Source organism: Tinamus guttatus, unplaced genomic scaffold (assembly GCF_059628265.1).
Source record: "Tinamus guttatus ecotype Peru unplaced genomic scaffold, ASM5962826v1 Tinamus_guttatus_pri_ptg000104l, whole genome shotgun sequence".
NCBI classification, from domain to species: Eukaryota; Metazoa; Chordata; class Aves; order Tinamiformes; family Tinamidae; genus Tinamus; species Tinamus guttatus.
The window spans coordinates 437,127-459,531 of record NW_028288638.1 but is presented as its reverse complement, the minus strand read 5'-3'; the positions used below and the strand labels follow the sequence as shown (position 1 = coordinate 459,531).

Sequence of the window (22,405 nt, the reverse complement as noted above, 5' to 3'; positions counted from 1 at the left end):
GCCCATTTGAAGATCCAAGCTTGCTGTGGCTCATGTAGCTGCTGTCCCTGGTTTAGACATTGGGGACTAAAAGAGGTAAAGGAAAATCTTAAGTGTGTGATTTGATACAGTTGCACAGAGGCTCTATAGCCAAGGGCTGTGACAGCCCATACCCAGTTTTGATTGGTGAAGGAGTGGCTTTTAACACAAAAACACCTTCCAGTACATATATTTATCTTTATTACTAATGCTTTACATTATGGGAAGAAACATATGAAGACACCAGTACAGGCTGGGTACTGACCTGCTGGAGAGCAGCCCTGCGAAGGACCTGGGAGTCGTGGTAGGCAAGTTGACCATGAGGCAGCAGTGTGCCCTCGTGGCCAAGACGGCCAATGGGATGCTGGTGTCTCCAGCAGGTTGAGGGAGGTGTTCCTGCCCCCTCTACTCAGCCCTGATGAGGCCACATCTGGAGTATTGTGTCCAGTTCTGGGCTCCACAGTACAAGAGGGATGTGGAGCTGCTGGAGAGAGTCCAGTGCAGGCCTACGAGGATGTTCAGGGGCCTGGAACATCTGCCCTATGAGGAAAGGCTGAGAGAGCTGGGCCTGTTCAGCTTGGAGAAGAGAAGGCTGAGAGGGGATCTAATCAGTGTCTATAAATACCTCAAGGGAGGGAGTGAAGAAGATGGTGCTGGCCTCTTCTCACTGGTGGCCACTGATAGGTCTAGAAGCAATGGCCACAAACCGAAGCATCAAGTTCCACAGGAACTTAAGGAAAAATTTCTTCACAGTGAGGGTGACAGAGCACTGGAACAGGCTGCCCAGAGAGGTTGTGGAGTCTCCTTCTCTGGAGATCTTCAAAAGCCGCTTGGACACAGCCCTGTGCCATGTGCTCTAGGTGACCCTGTGTGTGCAGGGGGGTTGGACTAGATGATCTCTAGAGGTCCTTTCCAACCTTAAGGAATCTATGATTCTATGGTTTTATGATTTCTAATAATCATTTTCTTTACTCCCCACAAGATAAATTTAGGCATAAAATCATGTGAAATGAGGCTCCATAAAATTCTGCATTTGCCTGGTGATTTGGTGCATGATCATTCTTGTTTGTGAGACAGGAATGGGAATATAGTATTCACTGCTCTGTGTTACATAGGCTGCTCACTGATATACGTGCTCTGATAATTCTGATCTTCTTCCAAAGCATATGAGAAACTTTTTCTAAGTGGATTATAAAGTGAAGTTGTCATTGTAAAATCTAAGGAGATCTGTTTGATTCAAGCAGTAAAATGTAGAAGCGATAAAAAATTGACAAGCCATAAAAGAGCCAACTTCATACTTTGTTCTCAAGTCCAGTGCATTCTTCTTTACTGATCTGAAATGGCAAAAGAGGGTGATTACATGAATTATTAATCTGGTTAGGTTTTCAGCTAGGCAATACTTAGGAAGGTTAAAGATTTCCTTTGCAAACTACTGAGTAAAATGTACAAGATTCTACTAGGGATTCTCAGTGCTTGGCACATCTCCTATCACAAGGAAGGCTAAATTGGGTCACTTTGGTTGATATACTACTATTTCTACATACTGATGTAAATAATAAATACAGCAATCCAAAAAAGAAGTTACCCAGAGTAGCTCATGTAAACCAGATCATTTTTCATATCTGTCTGTCCGTTTCTAGAAGTTTGTGTTTCCTTTTATTCTGACCAATTTATACTTAAATCAGTGTTGAAAACATAGTATAATGCATCTTACCTGTTTTATTTGTAAGTTTGAGGATTTTGCCTCTGCAAGACGGTGAGTCATCCACCAGCCTGCATCTTGGGGATTGGGGTCTATGGCCATTTCCACCCAGCTGATCTTTTCTTGGCGGGGTAGGGAGCGTGAGAGATGGAAAAGAGCATCGGGCCAATATACCAATGACCAATGAATAGACCAGTTCCTTCTTTTCCTCCTGACAGAGCTCCAAAAAAACTGGTCTCCTCCTGTTAACGCAAACAATTGCTGGGAAATGACAGGAGGGATCCCAGAGTTGGGAAATTGCCTCTTCTTGAAACAGCTCCTATAGTCTTTCCTGCTGTGCTCCAGGTCCAGATGCAGGAGAGATTCTGCAGCAAATACAGAAAAGTGGTTATCCAGCTCCTGGGACTGCTGAAGTGGAAATAGCATGAATTCATTTTAAGGCACTAAGTTGTGAAGTGCTTTGAAAATTAAAAGCAGTAGAAAAGAAAGGAATAATAAGCACCTCACAGTAAAAAAAAAAAAAAAAGCATAAATCCAAGAGGATGACTTAATCCAAATGAGTTAACTGCTCTATTTTTCTTGATGCATTAGTCTTTCATTAATCCTTCTAATGCAAACAGCTTAGAACAGCACCTTATTGGTCTGGAGATAACACTGTGAAAAACTATTTGGCAGCCTTTTCTAGGAATATGCCCTAAAGGAACCTTGCTTAGCCAAATGTCACTGCATATTTTAATATCGATTTGCTCTTTGTAAATCACAGTCTTTCAAAGTGCCAACCATTTTGTTTTAATCTCTTGACAGAATAAGCTTGACAATGTCCGGCGAAGAAGTCCACATATTACAGTCAGTGATAAGGAAAGGATAGTCCCTTCTTGGTTCAGGAAGGACTATTTAGTTCTGCCCTCATTAATTATATGCATCTATTCACAATTAGGTTAGAAGTCAGCAGCAAATCGAACTGGCCTGGGAATTATTGTGAAACAAAATGAATTTTACAATCTGTCCCAACTGCCCTTTGTGGTGCCTCGCATACGAGATATCTGTTACTGAAAAAGCTCAAAGTCACACTAAACATTTGCTGCTGAGAATCCTTTTAGATCATCTGCTTTTGCGTTTTTTTAGGCCAGTTTGGAAACCGTAGCCTGCATGTCTGGGATAGGTGATTTCAGTCTAACGTTGCCGCAGTAGCACTCTCTAATAGCTGTTTGGCCTTAATTGGATTCCCTTATTCTACCTGCTACCTTTATCATCTCTAGCTTTATGCACTCCAGTTTTCATTAAAGAGTTACTCGCTGTACACAGGTGTGGGTTAAGAATACTTTTGTGATTCTGTTACTAATTTTCCCTGGGTCTTTATAGCATACTCATATTTAGCACTTCTGATTGCCAGTTTGTGTTAGCCTGGTATTCTCAAATCCTTTTATAAATGGTGATTTATAAGTTGAAAGGATTTCTGAATGCTCTTACAAATTGTCTTTTCTCTCTCTCTCTATATATATATATGTATCTATACGTATATATATCATATACATATATGTAGAGAGAGATCTGATCGCTCACTGTCTTCTTTTTTTCTGGTAACCCTTTTTTCCTGTATACAGGGAAAAAAAGGATTAAATTTTGAACTCATTTTCACAGTCTTTGCATGGGTGTGAAGGTTTACATAAGTGGCAGAGAGAAAAATGATGCTCAACAAGGACAGCATTATGCATTTTGAAGGATCTATGCAAAAAACTGTAGTAAAAAGTATAGGTTCTAAAAAGATATCTGGAGGAGGTAAAAAGAGCAGCTAGTGGAAAAAAATACTGTAAAGTCTTTCAAAATGTACTCATGAGATTGTTAGTTCTGAGGCAGAGAATGGGGGAAAAAAGACAGGACAAAAAGAATTGGGAGGAGATAGAGCAAGAGAAAATATAAGATGAGGTATCAGCAGAAGCAAGTTTAGACAGATAGGGATTTGATGATGAGAAGGAAAAAAAAAAAAAGATTTTCCTGTTAAAAGCAATTCATCCCAGGTTGTTTTCCTCTCTTCCACAGGAGGAAAAAAAAAAGAAAAAAAAAAAGCTTTTAACATTTTGTTCTGCTTTGCATAAGTTCTTATACTGACCTCATCATTACAACACTGGAGTTCATTTCAGTACTTCATTAAGTGTTATTTGACAGACCTCTCTCATGTGTAGTTCATTCCTTCCTTTTGTCTTCTCAGGTGCAGAAATAGCTTTGCAGTTGGAATATATATTTTGGTAGCCTTTTTTTTAGTTTGTTGGTTTAGTTTATTTATATACTAAATTACATATATATACTTATGTACAGCTATTCTGGAGAAGGAAAGCAGGAAAGGAAAGAAATAGGAAAAGAGGGAAAGGTCTCTGTCCTGTGTTTAAGAATAGTGACATTCATGCTGGTTCTTCAGTCCTGAGGGACTTTGTCTACAATGTATTTGCAACCACCAGGACATTTTGCTTCCTGCACAGAATAACTTTTTCTCTTCCTGTTCAAGTAAACTCGAAGCTGAGAATTGGAGTCAATTGCTGCACACCTTGAACACAGCTTGCCTGGGGGAGCTAGTTAATGTGTTAAATATCCTTGCCCTGGGAGAGAGTTTCCTCTGAAAAGACTGAGAGAGTGACCAAAATTTGATGATTTGCAAAGGTTAAATAGCACAGTTGGAAAACTAAATACAGCAACATAATGAGAAATTAGGAGCTAGGAAGAAATGCTTTTTTGTTTCCTATGGGATATGAAAATATTTGTATCAGAAAGGAATCTGGAGAGATTTCTAAGGCCACTCTCCTGCTTTGAGGCAGGACCAAATACTTCAAAGCTACCTGACGTGTAATTCTGCCTTATTCTTACAATACCTCTTACTGCAAATAAACCTCTTTGCCCATCCCCATGGTCATTCAGAACAGTTTTATTGCTCCTCTTTCCTGCCAGCATTGGTTTGAAAAGCAGCCAGTGCTCACTCGTGCTGAATATAACCTCAGATTTGTTCATGGGTCTTACATAAGACTCTCCCGTTTATACCTACATTATGGCATTCATTTTCTTCCTATTGCTTCTTTTGTTCTTGCTGTTGTTGGCAATAGGATGATGAGGTGACTTAGAATGTGGAAGCCTCCAGATGCAGAATCACAGTCAAACTAGCTTTTCTTAAGTTTATTTATTCATTCAGTTAGTTAATTCTTCATGCTTCAGTGTAGGACTTTCCACATGTCTCAGCTGTACTTTATTTTTTTTTCAGTCTCATTTCTCATAATATTTTCTATTTATAAATCTCCAGTGCTCAAGAGCATGCCCTCCCCCAATTGGATATCCCTCACAAAAGGAACACCTCGTATCAGTCCCGGTTCCTCTGGCACAGGTAGCTCTCCATCCTTTGGCACAACACTAAAGCCAGATATAGCATTCTGCTTCTTGTTGCTTTATTTCTTTAGGACAGACCATTTCCTGTCATCTGCCATACATTTGTTTATCCACTCATGTAATGGGGAAAAGTCCCTTAATAAAGATAGCACGTGACAGCAGTAAGACCCAGTATGATAATGTGTCAGGTCCACAGTGTTTGCTCCAAAGATGCCTTTGGATAAAAAAAAAAAAAAAAAAGGTATTTGCTATAGCTGCATGAGTATCCTATCCCCAGTTTTCTTTTTTAGCAGTTTAGGGCTGGGGAGAAACTTGGTAGTGGTGCTGGATCTGTGTGCATAAAGTCTCAGAGGAAATGTTGAACCTTCCGCATGCTTACAGGGCCTTAGCTGTTGGCCTTCTTGGTCAAGTTTATTTTTAATTGAAATATACTCTCATTCCTAAAAGGAGATTAAAGGATGGGATTGCCTACAAACATACTTTCAGCGTAAATGAAATGAAATGAATGAGCATGAATTGGTTTTGAGTATCTTATAAATAGTATGGATAAGTTGGATAAGATTCCTAATAGCATATGTTCAAATAATTTCAAAAATAAAAATATCTCAGCAAGTTTTACAGTAAAATACATGGGCGAGGTACTTTTTAGCTTATCTTACTTTACTTTAGCTTATCTTCACTTAGCAGTGAAATAACATCCATCTATGGCAAGAAAAGTATTTGAAAGATAATGGGATTTACAGTTTGAAATTGTATTCCTCTTGACATCTCTACTGAATGCCAAAGATTATGGGTTTTTTTTTTCTGTATTTTTTGAATCCTGCTTAACAAAATTTCCAGTAGTCCCAAATGCAACGAGGATGGGATGTCCAAAGATTTGACCAATAAGGGTCATTTAAGGGTTATTTACTTTTTGTCTTTAACATCATCATCTTTAGTACTGGGAAAAACTGATGATTTAAGAAAAAAAAGTTATTTCGGCCATCTTACTGGAAGTATAAAATAAACATCAAGGAGTTTGTTGAATATTTCTGTCTTTTGGACTTAATATGCTCCACTAAATGTTACAGATAAATATTTGTTTTTCATATTTCCCTACATTAAGTCAGTTACACCAGTTAGACAGTTAATACAGCAATATCTTTTATACTACCGTTTATCTTTTTACTAGCATTAAAGTAAGTTATATAGTACTAAAATGTGAAACAAGTTGCTGGCATTACTACTGAGACTTCTTATAAAAATCTGGACAAAACATATAGAAAAATGTTTTGTTTGGTCACTGGAAAAATACTTCTAAAGTGATACATATTCAAATGTAAATAAAGAAGGAAATATATTGAAAACTGTGTTTTTGAAAGGCTGGAAAAGACAAGAAACCATATTCGAATTTATGAACTTTTCTAGATGTTTATATCTTTGAATGAAAATTAATGAGACTGTTTCTGAAGTGTCACTGCTGTCTGCTTTCCTTAATTTTGTACCCACCATCAATGGATTCATAGAAATTGTTAGTGATTCGTAAGTTTAGAAATACTCCATTATATGTTTCTGTTTTATTCTTCTATGGAGCTCGGAACACAGCAGAAATTCATGGGCTATCCGTTGAACTGCAGTAATCAAATCTAGCTGTGCGTTTAAGCCACCACAATAACAAAGCTAAATGAACTCACTTGAACCACGTTTAAACCATAAGTTGTTGAACTGGTGATAACTGCCTCAGTGTTGCTCTATTTTTAATGTGAAAATAAAAAAAAAAAATAAATGCTTTCTTCTTTTAGAAGAGCATTTCCTTAAGCATTATTTTAAACAATCCCAGTATTTTCTGAACTTTTTTTTAAAGAAGTTAATGAATGGCTACCCCCTCTTGAATATGGCAGTCTGATATACAAGCCATCTATGTTGTGTGTATATATATATGAGGTGTTTTTTCTGGCATGTGTAAAAAACAGTCTTTCAATACACAATATGCAAGTATCTTAACACATATCATGCCAGAGTTTCTTTATCATAGTTGAGAGTCTATCAATCATCAATTTGAACATGAAGAGATACAAATACTTAATTTGTAATGCATTTCCAAAAGTATTTTAATTTGTTTCTCTAATAGGTGGTCTCCTCATCTTTATTTTGAATGTAATAATAAAAAATTATAATTTTATAAATTGCATTTGGCCAGCTCAACATGAAAGGAAAATTCCTTTAGCTCTTGATCAAAAATGCAGAGCCTTTACTGAGTCTGACTATAACCAATTTAATAAAGAGGAAAAACAGGTTCTTTGAAATAAGATTTCAAAGCCGCTCTTCAAGAAAGGAAATATAATAGTTTCAAAGGTGAAAATAGATGGTAATTCCTATTTTTGACAATCTTAGATAGAAAAGAAACTGGTCAAACTCAAATCCTTGAAATCACATTTAGATGATATATCAAACAATAAATGTTTGTTCGGTTATAACTTTGCTTTTTGCTGTTCATTTTTTCTAACTTTTCAGCAACAGTGTGGGGTGAAAGCAAATCTCTGTGAAGAAAAACCTACTAGAGCTTTTATACTGAAGCCTATAGCATCTTGCTATTTTTAATAATGCAGTATTAGTAATGGCCATGCTAACCTCCAGGCAACATGCCTCTGCAAAAGGACAAATAGGAGCCGGCTGGCATTCAGTCCTTCTTCTTGAGTCACAGGTGGGATTGGAGCCCATGAGGCGTGAGGCCACCTACACAACAAAAGGAGGGATGACTTGTGATGTTCTTTTGGTTTTGACAGATAAGAACAAGTCATACGTAGCTTAAAAACTTAATTTATGATAGGTGGATGTATTCCACCCTTCTTGTCCTGTTTTATTATTTGTAAAGGGGCTGCAGCAGAGCCTTGATGAATCATCTTTTGTGCAGTTGGGCATTCTGGTATAAATTCTACTAACCTGCCTAAAATAGCAAAGATTAATTACCAGGCAAGGACATGATATACCGCTTGGGCAGCTCACAGTTTGGCCCTGTGTAAATCTTGTTGCTTATTTGCGTTTTTCTCTCTGTCTTTGCATCTCATCCTGACAGGTGCATGCCCAATCACTGCGAACACGGTGGCAAATGCACTCAGACGTGGGACAGCTTCAAGTGCACTTGTGATGGAACCGGATACAGTGGCGCCACTTGTCACAACTGTAAGCAATGCATCAGTTTCAAAATCATGCTTGCATCTAATGAATCTTGTCTACACAGGGTTGTGTTTATGTAGCACTGTGCAGCACTGTGCAAAGGGACCAGACCTGCACAGGTGTTTTAGCAGGGTGGCCTGACCAAAGTCAATCTCAGCAACTGCACATGGCATTTCGTACAGTTACAGTGAATCTGTCCTAAACTGCTGGGCAGAGTTGCTGAACAATTTGAAGTACTGGTTTGGATTGCTAATCGTGCAACATGTTTTGGTCATTTTAAAATCAAAATATTTGCTTATGTTGTAAGTCTTGCAAATAAGAATTTGCTATGAGCTCCTGTCCTAGAGTATTAAAGCAAAGAAAGAAGAGAAAAAGGTGCAGTTGCTCCTCTTTACAAGTTCGGAACCATGTGTGATGGTGACATGTGTCTTCAGTTCATACATTTAAAGTGACACTTTCATCTGCAAAGTAAAACATCTAAAACATCTAGAAGATTCGGAAAATATATCCAGTCCTTCCCTTCTCCATTTTTTTCACTTGGGGAACTGCATCTTAATATTAAAGAGAAAGCAAAGATACTTCTAAACAGGTGAAAACATAAATTTGGAGCATATTTGTGTGTATGTACACACGTGTGTTCAGGAAAAGATGCATATATATGTGTGTACCTACATAAATAGCTATATATCACAGAATCACATAAAGGCTTTTGTGTAGAAAGTTACATTGTCAAGCGTTAACCTATTTTTTTTTCTGGAAATTTGGTAGATCAACCCACTGAACCAGCAGTGAGGTTCTTTCTTTCACTTCAGAATTCTTTTTAAATTGCAAAGGAGTTCTAAGGCCTATAAACCCCTTCTTCTACAACACATTCCAGGCGAGAAAATTATCAAAACTACTACAGAACTCTCAGCAAATATTTAACTTTGTTCACCCTTTAATTATTCTCCTAAACATGAGGGGACCTGAGCAGTGTCTATAAGTACCTCAAGGGAGGCAGTGAGGAGGATGGGGCTGGCCTCTTTTCAGTGGTGGCCACCAACAGAACTAGAGGAAATGGCCACAAACTGAAGCACCAAAAGTTCCACAGGAACTTAAGGAAATTTTTTTTAACAGTGAGGGGGTGACAGAGCACTGGAACAGGCTGCCCAGAGAGGTTGTGGAGTCTCCTTCTCTGGAGATCATCCAAACCCGCTTGGACGCAGTCCTGTGCTACGAGCTCTAGGTGACCCTGTGTGTGCAGGGGGCTTGAACTGGATATCTCTTGAGGTCCCTTCCAGCCTTAACGATTCTGTGATTCTGTGATTCTGTAATACCTCTAGAGATCATCTAGTCTAACCCCCCTGCTCAAGCAGGATCACCTAGAGCACGTGGCACAGGGTAGCATCCAGGTGGATTTTGAAGATCTGCAGAGAAGGAGACTCCACAGCCTCTGTGGACAGCTGTTCCTACACAGCTGACAGAGCTGTACAGAGCTCTATCACCTGTACACTAAAGAAGTTCTTCCTCATATAGCACAGACACTCTTGTGGGCTTTGTTATTAAAGATTTGGTAATGATTGGTATATAATAACATATTAATTCTCCCGGGCCTTGTTTCCAAGTGGTCACAATCTGTCCCAGCCTCCTGGCCAGCCTGCCCACTTGCGGTGTCTGACTGGGCTGGACCAGGCGTGCAGAAGGAAACTGGCATCAGTAATTCAGGCTTCCTCCTCACACCTCTGAACTTTTCAGCCAGGAAGGGCACCAGCTGCTTGGCAGCAGTTTGGATAAGAGGGCAGGATACAAGTCACCCAGGCAGAGGCCAGGCTCAGAGACAGCACTAGAGCCTGAGAAGGATACATCCATTCCAGTTCTGAACATGGCTGTTACAGCCAATATTGATCAAGGCACTGGAAATACCATCCAAAAAAGAGCTTAAAATAGTGAAAAGAACTAAATTTGAAGCCTCTTTATGCTGCAGTCTTAGAGCTTTATTTCAGGCAGCAAGCTTGGGCAGGTCAGGCAGGGCAAGGCCTCTTCCTTGTTCCCGTGCCACTAGCCATTTTTCTGCTGACAGCAGGAAAGCAGCTTTCAGTGCAGCATGGAGATGGCACCATTCTGCTCTCACTTTGCCTAAATCTCTCGGTCCAATTGCCAGCAGGAAGACAATGCCCTCTCCATTTGCTTTCCTTTTTTTCTCCTCCCCTTCAGACAAAGATTTTGCAGGCAGGACAAGGTTATTCCCAGCAGGAGGGAGACCGAAAGCGATTCTGTCCATGCAACGTTACTGCGACATTCATTGATGGTTTTAACCTTCCTAGGATTTTCTCAATTTAAGGATGATTTTCCCCTTCCTGTTTTTTTTTTTTTCCCAAATATTCAGATATTTTCCCTCCACCTTCAGTCTCAAGCCTGTCTGTCTCAGCACCTCAAACCTGAACTCTCTGCACAGACTAAACACTACATCTCTTTGGCTTTTAAATATTGGCACTTTGTCCCTATCTTCTGAAAGGAAGGCAACTACCAGCAAAGATGGGACATATCCAGATTTCACCTACAGACCCCAGAGCAAACTGGACCATGCAGCATGTAGCTGGAGACTTGGTTTCGGGGCCCATCTCAGCTAGCGATTTATCATGTAGGTTTGCATGTGCCCTTGCATCAAAGACAACACAGATTCACTTTGATTGGGGGTATGAGCAGCGATGCAGCTTGCCCCCATGCAGAGACCCCTTAAAATATAGATACATGCAATTGGATCAAGTCATCTTTGAAACTATGATCTTGCTTGTACTTTCCCACTTTCACTTCCATTTTCTAATGAGAGAGATGATGCTGTGCTCAGATGCACAGCAGCCCTGTTCGGTGAGAGCTGGGAGCAGCCAGTGTTGGTCTGTTTTCGTTTCTAGCTCTCATGCATTAATATACAATATCAACATTGTTCCTTCCATACCTCATGCTGCCTCATAGTGACAGAAAACACTCTCCCTTGGGCCTGCACCCTAGGCTCCTAAGAGCAATTTTAGTCCTCTCTCTACTCCAAAGTGATAAAGCCTCCTTCCTCCAGCTATTTTAAGAGGAACAAGGAGATCTCCAAGACTCCTTCCCCAACACTAACCCAAGGAGGACAAATTTTTCATGACTGCAAGGAGAAACCAAAAGAACTAAGTTGCACTGGTTTGAAAATGACCTCCAGGAATATTTCAGAAGCACTTTGTTGCCCAGCTGTCGGCCATTCAATAAGGCTGGATGATCCTGTTGCACAGTGAGCCGGTATCCCTTACCCAGAGGACAACCAGAAGGACACACTGACACACTGCACAGATACTATTGCACCAAACTGGGGGGATGGATTTTATTTGGGTCTGAACTGAAAGACTTGCACATGCTAAGACCTCAGTCAGCCTTCCTTTTACTCCTTTGTCTGTAATTAGTGCCTAAAAAGAGCAAAGGGAATGTATGAGGCTCAGAAACCTGCACTGACTTTAATCTTTCTTGACGTATATGTAACCACAGCCATAACTCTAGTAAGTAACTGATGGAGTAATGACAGCAGGAACTCCAGCATTACTGGCAAGACCCAAGTGGAATTCAACTGCATTTTCCCAGCTCTTGTGTCCTATTTTAGCAAGAGCATAGGTGAAGAGGAGGAGCTTTCCTCTGCTTCAATCCTATTCTCCTTCCACTGCACACGCTGAGGTGTCTGTGTGGCTTCCAAGAAGGAGGCAGTGCCTCTTTCCCTTCCAGTTCATACCCAGGATGTTTTCTCTCTAACTGGAAGCTATGGGTTTGATATAGAATTTATTTCAGTCAATGAAATGCCTTGCCTAGAAGATAATGGTTAAACTACCCACAGTCCCTTAGAAATTGCCAGCTGTGACTTTTAGCCCTTCAGTGGGGCTAGAGGAGAGAGAAGAGGACTGACCTTTGGAAACAAAACAGAGCAGAGAGCTGGTGTTGCAAATCGATAGAGGCCCAAAGCACTTCCTGGGGCTGGTAGCAACCTCCATTCCACTGGACATGCTACTCCTCAGGGATGGCATGTCACAAAGCCACCGCACCAGTGCCTCTGTGATTATGACATCCAGGGGCCAAAGCCCTCCTGGGCCCCTGCAGCCAGAGCACTACCAGAGTGTTTGCTCTGGAAGATACAGCATCCTGGCAGCACTGGGACGAGGCGAGTGCTTCTAAACTGTTGACTCCCGAAGCTCGAACATCTTGACTTCACACTCTCTTCTTTAAAGGATAACTACTGTTTTTTCTTAACATTTCTACTTATTAAGACCCTCCCAAAGGCCAAGTGGGTTGCCTGCCACATGGAGCAGACAGGCTCAGGCCCAGCAGGTGACAGTGGGCATGTGCACCTTGAGGAGCAGAAGCAGGAGCCACGTGAGGGCTCTGCTGTTCCCCAGCTGCCAGCCAGCCACCCACGCAGCGGCACCTCGGCCCAAGAGCCACAGTCAGCGCCCACACCGGCAGCTCCCTCCCTTGGGGACAAGGGGCAGCAGCCGAGCTGCAGCTCCCCTGAAAGGGCTGATGGCGGCCCAGAGGGCCTAGAGGAGGTGCCTCCACCAGAAGAGCACTCAGATCCTGCACCCATGTCTGCTTGAGCAGCACAGGAATCTCTCAAGAGCAGAGGTGGGACATCCGGACCTTGTTCTGACAAGAAGTGACCTCTTGAACATCCCCTGCAACTGCAAAAGGTATTGGGAGGTCCTCTCAGATGAAGAATTAGGAAAACAAAAACAAGGAGTTGTCAAAAAACAAGGAGTTTTTCCGAGTCTGTATAACTGACTTCCTGCTTACTATTGATGCCAAAAAGAGACTGGGACTGTTACAACTTAGCAGGAAGAAGCGCTTTGAGGTGCTGCACGCAAAGGAAACCTCCAAGAGGTGAAATACCACAGCTCAGTGCCACCACAGCACGGCTATCTTGTTAATGTCACATCCATGATGGAACCTGCTGGCATTTCTACGGCAGAGCCCTTTGATGGGAGATTTTCTCCCATGCAAGAGGGATGAGACAGTGGCTGCAGCACCAGTGCTATCTCTGCTCAAGCAGAGAATGCGGCATCAGCCCAGGTCATCAAAGACACCAACCATCCTCAGCCTGACCTGGATGGATAAAGCATATGGGATTACAGCTGTCCAGGTTGTTTGGAAACACACTGTCCAAGAACCTTTACTGTTCTAATTCAACCAAAGTTTCTAACTAATCCTTTTTGCCTATACTACTTTGGAAAAAAAAAAAAAAAAAAAAAAAGATTTTTTATTTTTGATTAAAGGACTTTATTACTGTTTTTAGCTTATGTGTTGCTATAGTATTAAAAGTCTTTACTTCTCAGCAAGAAATTAATACGCTCACCAGTGTGTCTGTCCTCTCAGAATGCCTGGAATTTTGTGCCTTTCTAGAATATAATGGCAGACAAAAGAACAGAAGAACCTCAAAATTATAGCATTGAGGCAGATTGAAACAGCCTTAACTCCTCCCTTATTGAACATACGGTAGCTACCAGGATTTATTAGAGTACGTCCCAACTGTGTTCACAGTATTAGTGATTGATAGCTGCCAATAATGAGGGGATTTGCTGAAGCTTGCCAGAGTTTGTATCCTGCCAGGAGATCTTGGGCCTTCGCTCTGCTGTCGTGATACTGGCCCCATCTGTCCTTGCTAACTTGTGCAGTGTCTGTGCATCCTTAGACATATTTGGTGTGCTGTCTTGCAACTTTGACTTCGTCACAGTAGCAGTACAAAAGAGATATTTGGGGAGAGGAGGGAGATTGGAATAATAACTGTGGCACATAGTGTACTGAAGGCAGTAACTGAAGGCAATTTTAAAGAGTATAATGGGTTGCATGAGAAGGTTGTAAAGTTTAGCAGACTTTGTTATTCCACGGAGTAGGGAAGTGTTTAAGTGCAGGGAGCACTTGTTCAGTACCACTTTACTTAAATATAAGATAATGTTAGAAAACAATGGTATTATATAGTAAAATATTGTTTCCTTTCTCAGAGTTTACAGAGTATGTGCTATGGGTATAACGGGGCACTTCTCAAAGACCTTGGAGTCAAAAATACATTAGTGGGTATCATAACTCTATACCTTATAATTTTCATGGCTTTGAGCTTTGCTGAACTTAGAGGAACAAGGTAATTCTGTGTTAGTGAAGTTTTTTGCCAGTGAATTGATTTTTGCTTTGGTCAGTGAATTCAGCACTTTCCTAAGCTTTTGGCCCAAGGCACAAGGGCAAGGCTTTGCTGCCTTGGCTGAATTTCAGATTGGGTTTTAGGTTCCTTTGAAGCTGAAATTCAAAGACAAACTCAAGGGATGACCTCCTTGAAGTAAAAAGGAGAAAATGTTTGCATGAAACCCTTGTGAATCAAAATGGATTTGTTTCACAAAGGTCCAATCATAATATTTTTATCATATGGTAGCAAAAACAATAATTAGTGTAGTGAGATGAGGAAATGTGTATTCTGGGGCTTAAGCATTGTCAAAGTTATAAAACAACCCCCCCAAAACAGAGAATTAAAACTTCCAAATAAATAAGTAAATCTGATATAACAGCTATAATCATGAATATATCTAATTACTTAAAATGTAAAATGTAAATTAGTTAAGCACATTTACCATTTTAAGATCACAAAATAATGTGCTTTTCAGAATATAACACTTCAGCAGGAAGGCTTTTTATATTTCAGGGATACACCAAACTCTTAGGACGCTTTGTCCATTATCTATTTGCCAAAGAGACCTAAGATGCCTTTTCCTGAAAGAGCCATCTCCACTGTTTAGCAATTTGTTTAGCTCAGCCCTCTGCGGTTCAGTGGTGAATTAACCAATGGCTTCTGGAAAGTCCTGTTTCTCTGGGCATGCCGAACGCCCTAGAAATCTGCCAGCTTCCTCTTGGCTAACAAATGTTCAGTGCTGAAAGGAACAGGGTGGTCTGGCAAGTATGAGACCAGAGGATAAGCTTTAACACCAGGCAAGACTGAAAGATAAAAGAATATATTCACTTAAAAACCATGTTTTACAGTGATGAAACAAAGTTTCACAATAATTAAAAAATGAATGATTAAAGTTATAATTAACAGGAAATGTAATCCTTAGTAACTTTGTTATGTCAGCTACATTTAATCTCTGACTAATTAACCTTTATAGCCTACCTACGGCTGCCCTGCCATACTGCGTTCTTAGAGCTATATTTTTTCAGTATCTCTTGCAAGACAGCTGGTGGATCCACTGAGAACAGGAGCTCACTTTCCTCCTTCCTTCTCTCCAGCTCTGTCCTGCTCTTCTGCTAACACCACTCAGCTGTGCCTTGCATGCCTTTAGCTTCCTAGATCCTTCCTGCTCACATAATTTACGATTTTATATATCAGGATAAATACTAGTAATTCAGGATTCTCTATCATCTGAGTTGTTTAATATTTAGCTCACTGCATGCTTTCTCTATAATCTACGTGTAAGAAAAACATGGGAAGGGACTTACTGACAAGCTTTATTAAACTATGATCCATCCATCTGCTACCTCCTGCACAACCTTTGATAGATTTAGATGAAATCTAGAAGTATTTTGAGCAATCTAGAAACAATTTGACTATATTTGGCTTCTCTTTATGATTTCCAATAGCAGAAGAGTCTAATTTACATTTTAAAGGTCAGTCTTAATTCTTTTCGTATTTATTCACATGAAACACGAGTTCTATTCTTCTTACATTTCATTTTAAACAAACATCATCCTTATTTTTAGAGGTGTAAAACCCCCTTTGCTTCAAGCATATTTTACCGAAAAGGGCTTGACTGTAAATATTTAGTTGATCCATAGGATGGACTAACCTCCAGTTTCCAATTCTTTACCCGCCAGCTCTATAAAAGCCATGGCAAAAGTTCAGTACTTTTATCACTAGACAAGGAAAATGTAGATAGAATCAGAATATACAGAGAATACACAACTGAGAGAAAGAACACAGACCATTTTTACCTTTTTAAGTGGAAAATGCAGTAAGTTTTTTTCAAAATGAGTCTTTGTAACAATGCAGTGATTCCCGTCATAATTCCAGTGTATCAGAACCTGACCTCTGAATTCTTTAGCTTTGTCTCCTTGTGGCTTGTTGTGAACAAACATGACCTTATATTTTGGAACATAATTCAAAATTAATGGAGAATTAAACACTGACATGATGATCTTGTCATGAAGAATCCATTAAATATCACTGGAAGTCTAATGAGCATTGATATTTCTTTTTCCAATAATATGTACTTCTTTCTGAAATGTAATATTGCTTTAATAGTGAGTTTAGTAGGATCTAGAGACAAACTCTGGATAAGAAATGTTAACATAGTTATATGAGCTGTGTACGGATAGTGAACTAATTTCAACTCCTGAGTATGATTATTGCTAAAATACAGAAGTAATAAGTAATAAGAAAAGCAAATGTAATCTGCACAGTTGGATAATTTAACCTTCAGGAAGATCTTTACTGATTAGCTGTTAACAAGAGTGATTCTTGTAATTCCATAAATGAGGAAACACCTGAAACATTGGACCTTTTACATCTAAAATAAGATAAGAAAGAATGCTGTGATAATGATTTTTCTTTGTCAGCAATTCAATATATATTTTTATAGCAAAAGACCAAATCCATAATTTGTAAAAAGTACGTTTTGAAATGTATAATAGAAAAGAGAAACACTGTACAGATATATAGTCATTGTGAATAAGCAAAGTATGTTTTTCCTCTTCAGTAAAAACTGGAGGAGTTCTGAGAACAACATGACTACTTTCTATGATCTCAAACAAGCTTGTTTAAAAAATCATGTTTTTATAGAAAGATGCAGTTAATGTCTCACGGTTCTGTAATGCATATTATGTATTATTTGATCGGCAAACAGATCTCTTTTAACAAAAAGTCACAAAAATAAGAAAATAATTGTATGAAAGCTTTTTTTTCTTACTGTTTAATAGAGAGGAAAAAATGAGTAAAAAATAGAAGAGATCTTTTATTAAAGAGGTTGTCTAGTGAGATTAGTAACAAGCAATGCTGTGGGCTATTTTACTTACTTGGACTAATTTGAGAGAAACAGGCCAGACTGTTCACTAATAGTGAGACTGTTCAGATTCTCATGAATCAGGTTTTATAGCTACGGACATACCCTGATTATCCTCAGGATAGTGTTCACAGGCAACTTGGATGCCTCCAGGCAGAATAATCATCACTAGGAAATCAGAATATGGACTGTTATTACTGACAAAATATCAAAACAAAACAAAACAAAACGCTATCATCTAAAGTTGCTGCCATCTGGCTAGATCAAAGTGGTGCAGGTTATTAGAAAAATAAGAACTGACCAGTAACTTCCAGTGCAGCAGAATTCACCTTGTTAGACATAACAAAGCCTCTCTTGAAGAAAACTTAAACATATTCAAGTATTTTTCATTTAGTGACACTGGGGACAGAAATGATGATGGCCCTGCTCATCCCTGCTTTGCAGCCCAGCCCAGCTCCTGATGCTCTCTGAAAAGGCAGAGCACATACTCGAATGGCCAAAGATTACAAAGAGTGCACCAGCAGGAGGAAGAGAAGAGATTTCCTCAGAATAGTGTATGTGTGCTCTTGCTCTCTCTTTAATTTTAGCTTAGCAATCTGATGAGATTTCAGAGAAGTGGAAGGAGCAAGATGTTGCAGATGCCACTTAAGAATGACATTGCACAGCGCAGCCTTGAAGTGCTGCTTCCTCTGCACAGAATGTGCCTGGATGCTGCAGTAAATTATGTTGCACCCAATGGATATTACTCTCAGAAGGGTGCCACAAGTGACCGGTATTGCTCCTCATCATCAGCCCAGGCCACGTCCAAACAGGGCTGGTGTGTATCTCCACATTGCTTGCCACTTCTAATGCTCCATAATATCAAGTAAGTATTGTCCTGAGATTCATCTGCATCAAATCTATTTCCTTTGCAGAAAATACTCAGAGAATATTTGTTTAAGGATCTTTTATTCTTGGATCACTTGTTGTATCACCTAACTGTGTCATAGATAATGAGATATATTGGTTTATCCAAGACTACTGGCTTGGATTTATTGACTGTGCAAGACTACAGAGCAGATTTTCAGGTACACAAGATCTTGTCACGAAGTCCTAGAAGGTTCAGATGGTCATTGGTTAGGGCGAGCAACACTGCAGTTGTCTCATATTCCTGGCATAGAGAAATCAGCAGGAGAAGTATAGATCAGCCTCCACATCAGTGAGATTTTTGACTTCTCTACTGACATTGGTCTTTTGACAATTTACTTAAAACCAATCACATTAGCAATTGCTTTTCTCTATGAGAGTAGGTAAGCCTTCCAGAGTGCAGGTGATTGAAATTCTTAATGCGTTTTGCACAGTTCACTGAATAGCCATTGATGGGGAATGACTTTTCTTCCCTACCAGACAAGACTCCATTTGAACCAATAACCTGGAGCAGAAATGAAAGACTCCGTAACCTGCCATGAAACCTAGCATTCAGCCCTATTCTCATTATTTGTGGAAAACTTATTAACTTCTGTGGTAGTTTTATCAGAGCCAGGCTAATAAAATTTAGCCCTGTCAGCACTGAGCCTGGTTTTATAAAGAAAAGGAGCTCTTTATTAAAACACCAATTAAAATCTGTTTTGAACGAGTAAATTAAAGCTGTGCTTCCTTGTTCTTTCTGTAGTTCTCTGTTCCTTTTACTTGGATACTGGTATAATAATGATTGAGCCTGGTAAATTTGTAGGCTGAGTGAAGATATGTCTGTGTGGCTGGAGGAGTAGAGAAAAAAGCTTCTCTTTGAAAATGACGTAGAGGGTCACAGATATGATGAAATGCTTTCTAATTAAGTTGCATGTATATCTCTGACTTGTACATCCGTGTTGGTAACTGTTATTAGTTTTACTATTGTTTTTCTTCAGCCTTTGTATGTTCACACAGCTCCTTAGAAGTTTTAAAAGATCACTCAGTGCAATTACCTTTTCTCAGTAATTATACGTTAACAAAAAAAAATGATGTTACATCCAAGTTTTCATTTATTATGTAAAATATGAAGTAAAATATTTAGGCAAGATTTGTGGTTTATGCATTACCAGGATAAAAGACAAATTATGGCAATTTATAAGATGATTAATTAATAGAGATGACTTAATATAATATAATTAATTAATATAATTAAAGGAGAAAAAGCCCAGTGTGTCAGGGTTATGCAACCAGTCCTGATAATGAAGGACACTATTGGTTCTTGAAACTTAATTCTCTAAATTCCTAGTTGTTAAGTCAAGTCAAAAGACACAAAAACAAATAGACAAAAACATGATATATTAATTTTAAAAATAGCTAATAAATGCAATAATAAATTTACAACAATAATACATTTACAACTTCGCTAGTTTGAGACAGGGCATTGTGCACATCATATCAGTGTAGATTTAATACTGTGTTCCCAGCTTATTCAACCTCTCAGTTCAAAATAAACTCTACTTTTAACATTTAAATATAGTCTTGGCCCTGGCTGTGAGAGTAAACTGAATCATTTTTGCATCATCTTTCTGAGCTACAGCATATTTCATGTATGACTTTCTCCACTGAAGAGGTGTAGAGGGGCCATAAATACTTCTGTGTTCAGAAACTGTCTTACAGAAGACTTTCCTGTGAAATAATATTCTCGTCAAAAGACAGGAAGAGCTCCATCTGTTCATTCATTTCAGATGGAAGATACAACCTAATCACGTGTCCTGCCTTTTGAGAGGACTTGTCACACAACTGACTCGCCTGCATTTCTCCAGGGAAAATTTGAGCGCAGAGCAGTACCAAACTATCATCGTAACATTTCTGAACATTTGACGGGGAAACTTGATGTTTCAGTCAGCCTCAAGTTGAATGAACAAATCTCAGAGAGGCAAAATTGGGCCTTCTGCAAGAAGCATTATCTCTGCTTTTTTACTAGAGTCCTTCAAGAGACTCATGTACCTGGAAGCACCTGATTTTAGTGAAATTCAACACAGGTTCAGCTCTTTATTTAAATGATTTATACAGGTCTGCCACCCAAGACCTGGTGGCCTGCACCTAAAGAGTGAGCAAAGCTCTGGGCACCCCTTGTTGTAACAAAAAAAAAAAAAAAAAAAAAAAAAAAAGACTTTTAAGGCAGGAGAGGCTGCTTTACAAGGCCTGTTAACCTTTTTCATAGCAGGAGGGGGAAGAATGAGGAAAATAAGCCAGAGACCCAAGGTAGCTGCTGGAAATCTCTGAATTTGGATCTTAAAAAGAGGAAGGAGGCAGTTGTGGAAGGGTGAGATTGGAGCTGCATCACTTGGCCCAGGTGCCTGGGGTGATTGGCCTCAGCTGTGGTGATGGAGCTGTGTGGCTGTGGCACCTGTGTGGGGCTCTGCAGTTCCCTAGGGGTTGCCTTCACTTCTGAGCTGGCCATTGTGTGAGGAAGGTGAGTTTGGAGAAGGGAGAATAGCTTTGTGGTGGTTGCTTCTTTGGAGGAGGTTGCAAGTGTGGGAGATGTTAATACACTTAGCATGGGGAGTGGGGAGAGTGACTGGTGAAGGGTGGGTAGCTCCTTTGTTCCTGTGGTGGACCCTGTGCCCTTGCCAGGGCGTAAGGCAGGCAGGGGTAGATCATGCTGTGCTGAAGCTTAGCAGAGTGTGTGTAAGTGTTTAAGCATGCTGGTCCTGGAGGAATAAGGGGAAGGGAAACTAAGGGAATTTCTCAGTCTTCCAGGAAGAGGCTTTGTCTTTTCTGCTTTTATCCTCTTCTGGGAAAGCACCTCCAGCAGGTGACTCATACTCAGATGGCAGTGTTGGCATCTAGATTTTTTCCACCTTGCTTGTGCCGTGTATCCGAACTGACCACATGCTATGTGGAAGTTTAGCATGTGCTCTCTGAAATTTTGTGTTTATTTTTTTCTTTTTATTTTTTTCATCTCCTTATGGTTGAAAACAGGTTCTTGGAACTCTTCTTATAAAAGAAATTAAATAAGCTCCTATAAACCAAAGTGTAAAAGGATCATGCAACCAACACAGTTGCTTCCTGAGCAGTCCAGTTTCTCTTTTCTCCAAGGAAATGTAACACTAGTTTACGGCAGTTTCTGTGCCTTTATTTCCTAATGTTTGCTGTCATGTTCTTAATGGATTTAATATAAAGCATTTCTTGTTGTGCTCTGGATGTAGACCATTATTACTGGTTATTTCTAATATCTTGTTTAGTCAAATGTACTGCTTAGTTTTGGGCGGTTGGTGGAGGTGCTTGGTTGGCTTAATCTAGGTTTTCACAGAGTTTACCGCAGGGCACACCTAGGCCTCATGCAGCCATATTGTTTACTAGTATCTGCAAGACGAAAAACAAAACTTTGTGCTCCATTAATTAATCTTATTTATTTTAGTGTAGAGGTAAAGAGAGTGTCGTGTTTTTGCTGTTTGGTATTTCAGTACTTGTTTTTAAAAATCGGCGTGTTCTTCGTTTCACTGCTGTAAACCAGAGATAGCTAGTGGGCTGCTGTAAAGGGCTTGTCAGCTGAGCAGAGAGCCGCTTGGCACTGGGTGGTTATGAAATGCAGGCTGCATAATAAATTTGAAGCAACTTGCATTTTTATTGTGGGTACATGGAATGAGTGTTGGGGACAGGGAAGGATGCAGTTCCAGAAGGAGCGATAGGAGCAGTACTGCTTAATGAGGTTTAAGCTGAGAAAATGAACATGAGGATGCAACATGGAATATGAGTAAGCAATGAGCCTACTCATTTTTTTGTGGAAATTAAAAGCTCAGCTGGAACTGATGGAGCCTCTGTACTGGCTAGGATGGGAGAGAGTGAGGACCAAAACTGGGCTTTGGGTTTCAGCAGTCTGTACAGCTGGGCTGCTTATATGTAGCTTTAAAATAGAATTGTGTGTCATGACTTTTTAAGCAAAATTCCTATTAGGTGAGAAAAATACACTTGGGATCCAGTTCAGTAAGAGTCTGAAGCCAGTGTTTAATTTGTAGTACTTTCACAGTCTCTTAACTTATTGGCCTAATTTACATGCTTAAATCTAAGCAAAGAACATGCTGGAGTTGTGGCCTGCGCCTGGGGAAGCGGAGGTATTAACGAGTGTGGTTTGTGCAGCTATAACCTGTGTTCTCTTGTTATGCAGGATGCACAAACAAATATTATTTCCAGG

General features: G+C 39.8%; 1 protein-coding gene across 1 annotated transcript in view; it reads left to right on the top strand.

Moving 5' to 3' along the window:
- LOC104565350 (contactin-associated protein-like 2) overlaps positions 1 to 22,405 on the top strand; it is a 971,843-nt gene that overhangs the window by 628,338 nt on the left and 321,100 nt on the right. The window contains exon 11 of the mRNA XM_088520855.1: positions 8,145 to 8,251. Within this exon, the coding sequence (XP_088376981.1) occupies positions 8,145 to 8,251 (107 nt within the window). The remainder of the gene's footprint in view (positions 1 to 8,144; positions 8,252 to 22,405) is intronic.